The 6,079-nt window shown below is 40.8% G+C and overlaps 1 protein-coding gene across 1 annotated transcript; it reads left to right on the top strand.

Moving 5' to 3' along the window:
- The first annotated feature begins 271 nt into the window (after positions 1–271).
- tmem150b (transmembrane protein 150B) lies at positions 272–5,856 on the top strand. The gene is made up of 6 exons (XM_004560760.2): positions 272–357; positions 3,060–3,119; positions 3,265–3,332; positions 3,517–3,644; positions 3,770–3,947; positions 5,361–5,856. Exons 1-6 carry the CDS (start codon positions 278–280, stop codon positions 5,570–5,572), a joined length of 726 nt encoding a protein of 241 aa, XP_004560817.1. The 5' UTR covers positions 272–277; the 3' UTR covers positions 5,573–5,856.
- The last annotated feature ends 223 nt before the right edge of the window (positions 5,857–6,079 follow it).

The raw sequence follows: 6,079 nt of genomic DNA, 5'->3' as shown, positions 1-6,079 counted from the left end.
GTCATTATGGGAGTGGTGAAGTTACTGAGTTACTATTTAAAAGCTAACAGAGAGCTACCATTCAACCTGCAATCAGTCATCCCTCATCACAGAGTGAGTACAAATGCCTCCTCTTTCACTCATTGTTACTCTAACTTAATGTTTTGGTGTTGTAAAACTGTTACTTTTAGCCACGCCTTCTGCTGTAGTCGATATGTTCTTTAATAGGTTTCTTTTTTACAGTTCAAACTTTGTTTTGTAGAGAAGGTTGCTTTGATTTTGTTGTATCTATCTCCACATGCTCTATAGCAGCATGCAGCTGTGGGCATTGCGCCCCGTCTGCCTGGCTTTCTTTGGCACTGCAGGCATTTGGACTGTGTGAGTGTTTCATTTCCTTTCTTAACTCACTTCTCATAAAATGTTTTACCTTATTTCTCAAACCCAAACACATTGGCAGTGGTCTTTATTCAGACCTCTTGTCTGTGTAAATCAGTACAGCAAATGTGGACGTATTCACAACCCATGTGTTGTGCTGGTGTCAATAAATGCAACTATTCATGCCTTGAGGTTGAGCTCAGTCATGCCTCTGTGAAAAGCTGTGGGCAAGCAAACTGATAAAGACATAAAACATGCAGTATAGGTTATCTATAAGGTTTGTCTTCAGTTTAAAGTACATATTTAGCTTAGGATAGGTGCCTAAAGGTACTTTATATTAAACATCTTGCTTCCACGCCTGCAGGATTTGCACTACATCTCTCTGTGAACTTTCATTTTGATGTTAGCTATACAATTGTTGATTAAAATATATTTTATAAGATGTGTTCCAATCTAACCAAGACCACATTAAAACTAAAAATAAGAAATATTACATGTTTTTTCTTGTAGTATATGCATGTGTTAGGTATCCCTCAGTTAGTTATTTAGTTGATTACCACCATGTTGGACCAACTTTTACTCTCAGAACTGCCTAGGGTCTTCATGGTATAGATGCATTATACATTAGCTTTAGCTAATGTATAAACACACTAACTGCAACAGTTTAGCTAATATAAATTATATTGCTAAAAGTATTTACACGTTTAGCTTCACATTCATGTGAACTTGACTGATATCCCATTTTTAATCCATAGGTTTTAAAATGATGTTGGCCCACCCTTTGCAGCTATAACAGCTTCAACACTCCAGGAAGTCTCTCCATGTTTATGTGAATTTTTGAGCATTTTTCTTTTTTTTTGTGTCCCGTTTGGATCTTTAGCCATCAGAATTGTTGTCTTAAGGCCATGAAAGATGCCAAGCGGATTTATTTTACCAAGTGGATCATCATGGCCTTGCCATATTGGTCCATTTGATTGACCTTTATTATAATTATGAATTTATTTTATTTTCAGTTGCTACAAACGGGACAGACATGACTGGGGGATAGGACAGGGAGAAAGAATGAAAGAAAGAGAGGGAGAGAAAGAAAACCAAAGGGGAGAAGAGACGGTGAGAAAGGGGGGAAGAAAGAAAAAAAACAAAACAAAAAAAAACAAAAAAACACCTGGGTCACCTGTATGGAGAAAAAAAAACAGAAGAGAAAGCAAACAACAAAGAGCAACATAATAAGAAAAAAAAGCACCATCACAATAAACTAGCTAGCAGTAGATATCAGTAGATACTAAATAATAAACGATATTGTGCAGCACGCAAGATAGACAGTGCACAATGTGCTTTGAGGCAGCAGCCAAGAAAGGTGTAGTCCGCGTCTGTGAATACCCGTGTGTACACCTGTGTGCATACCTGTGTGGATCAGCATGCTTGTATTCCAAAGGTTTCTCCATGTAATGATCTGCTAGGGAGTGTGGGGAGCCACAGCCCCGCTTCCAGGGTATGAAGCAGGTATGGAGGAGATCAAAACTCCAGACATCCAGAGGCCCCCAGAACACAAGAGACCAAGGAAGACCAACAGACGGGCAGCCGCGCCACTGTCCCAGTAAGAGCTGAGGAGAGTCCCAGATGAGGGCTCATTCAGCAGCCGCGGGAGCAGAAGCCAGGGGGAGTTGCAGTGACGCGCCTGTAAGCTCCGCCGGCAGCCAGCTGTGCCTGAGTGACCGAGCCCCAGGCCGAGAGGCCGGGGGCACCCCACCTCCGAAGTGGCCCGAGCGAGCCCCAGGCTCCAGGCCCCGATAAGCGGCCACCAAGGAGTGAGCCGGTGTGTACCCGGACGCCCACCCCCAGACACCATTTTTCTAGAAGCACATTTGTGAGGTCAGACACTGATGTTGGACGAGAAGCCCTGGCTTGCAGTCCCTGATCGAATTCATCCCAAAGGTGTTCTGTTGGGTTGAGGTCAGGACTCCTGTCAGGCCAGATATGTTCTTCCACAGCAAACTCGCTCACCCATGTCTTTATGGACTGTGCTTCGTAAACTGGTGTGCAGTCAAGTTGGAACAGGAACCATCCCCAAACTGTTTACACAAAGTTGGGACCATGAAACTGTCCAAAATGTCCTGGTATGCTGATGCATTATGAGTTTCCTTCAACGGAACTAAGGGCCTGAGACCAACTCCTGAATAACTATGCCATAATCAAAACCACCAAACTTTGCACCTGGCACATTGCAGTCACAGTCGTTCTGCTGGCATCTGCCAAACCCAGACTTGTCCATCAGATTGCCAGACGGAGAAGTGTGATTCGTGTCTCTAGAGAACATGTCCTCATGTCCTTATGTTATATTAAATTCTCTCACAAATGTTTGTAGAAGCAGTCTGCCTGCCCAGGTGCTTGATTTTTTTCTACTCGGTCCTGGTGGTTTTCAGGTGTTTACACATCTGTCTGTGTGTGCACTGAGTTTAACATGAGAGCATGACAACTATAAGGGAAAATGACTAAACTTATCAGATTTGGGGATGACATTAAAATGAAGACTGTGCAAGAGCTTGGCATGGTCACAAGCAGTTTTACTCAAGTTTGGGAATCTGCAATAATAAGTATGCTTGGCTTCTCAAACAGTTATATATGTATATAAAAAATGTTTAATCATACCCTTGCAAAGGCACAAACATTCAGCAGTCACCAACAGCCTTATTTCTTTCCATCAGATTTGCAGTAGCTGTAACAAATGGATCAGTCAACCTAACAGAGGGAATCCCGTACATCAGGTCGGTGTAAATCCTTTCTGTTCCAAGAGCCGAGTACAGAATAAAGGACTTAAACTGAAATAACGGTGAACTGGCAGGCTGCTGTCGTCATGTTCACAGCCTTAAAGGAACCTCGTGATTCACTAATTTGTCTTTCTGCTGCTAGCCAGTGTGGCACTTCCAACCCACAGAGCTGTCTCTTCTCCCAGGTCTGCAACATCTGCTGCTTTTTAGGTAAAAATTATTCAAATAAATATCCCAATATAGAGGAAGAGTGCTTGCTATCTGATTTCCCTAATTAGTTCATTTAAATTCAACAGCAGCTGCCATTTGTCAGAGCTGTAGTTTCACTTTGATTCTCTGCAGCTTTGGTCATTTTTCGCTCGTTTCGTAACCACCTTATGTCCGTGTTTCTCAGCCCTGTGGGTCGTGGCGATCCGTTTCCAGCAGGTCAGAGACTATGGTGATCACGGAAAAGGCAACATTGCCAGCATTGTTTTAGGATTCACCTCCTCCATATCGATCTCCGTCACCGGGAACTTCCAGGTAGCACTTTTATCTTGTGAACTTGTTTTACTCTGTTAAAGATTAAAACTTTATCCGTGAAAAATAACATGAAGATGACTGTATGCTAATCAAACTCTCCACTCCCCTCTGCTTGTCCTGTGTAGCAATCAGTTTTAATGATTATTCACACTGTGGGAGCAGTCCTGGCTTTCTTCCTTGGCCTGGCCTACTTCTGGGTACAGCTGTATCTAACTTATCGGGCTCAACCATCGCAGGACCGATGGTGGGTGGGGCCTGTCAGGGCGACCTTCTGCATCATCTGTACCGTCACGGTTATTGTTAGTATCCTTCCTGTCTTCAAACTCCTTCATGCAATCCAAGATAATGCTTTTGCCCATAGTAAGAATATTCAGTTGTGGAGAATTTTTAAATTTGTATTTATTTATTTATTTATTTTAATTTTTTTTACATTTTAAGAACATTTTCAGTTATTTTAATTTTAAAGAATATGTCCAGAATGAGCTACCTATTTCTATATCACCTAACTTCAAAATATATCTATTAAATTAAGATTTTTCTTTAGTTTTTTTTTAAAACTTATTGTTAATGCAACTATCCAGTTGTCCAACCACATGGTTGCCACTTAATGTATTTAGAAGACACGGTAAAGACAACCTGTAAAGTTCAAACTGAGCATCAGAAAGGGGAAAAATGGCGATTTAAATCTCTTTGAACATTGAATTGTTGTTGTCGCCAAACATGCTTGTTTGAGTATTTCGGAACCGCTGATCTGCTAAGAATAGGAAACTGAGGGTATGATTCACGTGGCTCACCAAAGATAGACAACAGAAGACTGAAAAAAACGTTGTCTGGTCTCAATTTCTGTTTCTATTCAAATGGTAGGGTCAGAAATTGGCACAAATAACGTCAAAGTGTGGCCCAATTCTTCTTTGTATCAAAGGTTCAGGCTGCTGGTGATGTAATGGTTTCTGTTGCTACACTTTGGGCCCATTAGTATCAAATGACCATCATTTGAATCCTACAGTCTACCCTTTTTCACCACAGCGTACTAATTTTCACTTTATCCTACCAGTGCCATGTCACGAAGCTCAAATCATCAAAAATTGGTTTGTTCAACCAATTCTCTCAAAACACATGAACAATCACCAGATCTCAATAAAATAAAGCACCACTGCATGTTGAGGAAAGGGACATTTACATCATGGATGTGCAAACGACAAATCTGCAGCCACTGTGTGATGCTGTCACGTCAATATGGAAATCTGTACTATGAATACAATTTAAGCGGATAAAATGGGTCCAACCCAGTACTTGCAAGGTGTACCTAATAGAGTGGCCAGTGAGTGTTGATACGTTTGTTTTAACACTGTATTTCTAGTGCATTGCAATAAGTGTTGAGGACCGCTGTAGAGTCATGAAAAAATACTGATAGATGCAGTATTTGCTGTGACTGTGGTTTCCCATTTCTTTGAACTTTTTTAAATGACTGAATTCTCATTGAGCTCATATTGAACCGTACTGTGTGAAGAGCTATTTCTCACATGCATTTTAAATGAGCCCTCTCACTGCTGTGACTATACATCCCTATACACAGACAGTGTTTGGGCTGAGAATAAACACTATAGTGTCTGAAAGCATCAATGAAGCAGCAACTAGTGTTAGGCTTACTATTGAATTTACTCTGATGTGCGGTTGTTCAGCATCGTGCTCCTTAACTGCTCTTCTCTCCTTCAGTGTCCATTTTCCACATCACAGGCTTTTCCTCTGGAGCTGCTGCGTGTGAATGGATTCTGGTGATGTCGTTCTTCTGCCTCTTTGGCCTTTTTGCAGCCGAGTTCAGACACATCGACTGCCACAGCCTCACCGTACAGAAGCAAATGTTTACGAATGACCGCAGCCACGCATCAATAGAAATGAATGGTTATGTTATAAATACAATTAGCTAAAAACACTGTACTGGATCTGTGTGCTAGTACACATGGTTCAGAATGCATTATGTTCGGTCATTATATATAGAACTGCTTTTTAATTTATTTGCATGTTTTCCATTTTGAAGACTCAGTACGGCAGATCTGTTTCATGATCTATGACAGCATCTTTTGATGTGATTCATCATGTTTATGTCATTACTATCATTAGTAAATTATTTTACTATTACACAGTCAACTACCATACGGGCAGCATTTTCTATTTATAAATTTTTAGAAGAATTTCAAATAAATAACTTGGGTACAGAGACGCGTGTCTATCCTTTTATTTTTTTGAAAATTTTGTGAATGCTAGTTTTAGGTTTTGTTCTCGTGTTAAATACAGAAAATAGACAAAAATCAGGTACTTCTTCGTCCCATACAGCAATAACCACAGACTAACACATGATGGCGCTGTTTAACAATCTTAATCTGCTACAACAGCCTCTACATGATCCCTCTCTTATTATTTAAGCCACTTCTTAA

Source organism: Maylandia zebra, linkage group LG4, assembly GCF_041146795.1.
Source record: "Maylandia zebra isolate NMK-2024a linkage group LG4, Mzebra_GT3a, whole genome shotgun sequence".
NCBI classification, from domain to species: Eukaryota; Metazoa; Chordata; class Actinopteri; order Cichliformes; family Cichlidae; genus Maylandia; species Maylandia zebra.
Note: the sequence above shows the minus strand (reverse complement) of the source record. Positions and strands in the feature narration are given on the sequence as shown.

What these genes read in the sequence shown, in the direction of transcription:
- tmem150b (XM_004560760.2), top strand. Translation starts at nt 278, where the DNA reads ATGCTCTATAGCAGCATGCAGCTGTGGGCATTGCGCCCCGTCTGCCTG. An exon ending in ACTGCAGGCATTTGGACTGT is followed by an intron (nt 358 to 3,059) that starts GTGAGTGTTTCA and finishes TCTTTCCATCAG; the next exon opens with ATTTGCAGTAGCTGTAACAA. An exon ending in CAACATCTGCTGCTTTTTAG is followed by an intron (nt 3,333 to 3,516) that starts GTAAAAATTATT and finishes CGTGTTTCTCAG; the next exon opens with CCCTGTGGGTCGTGGCGATC.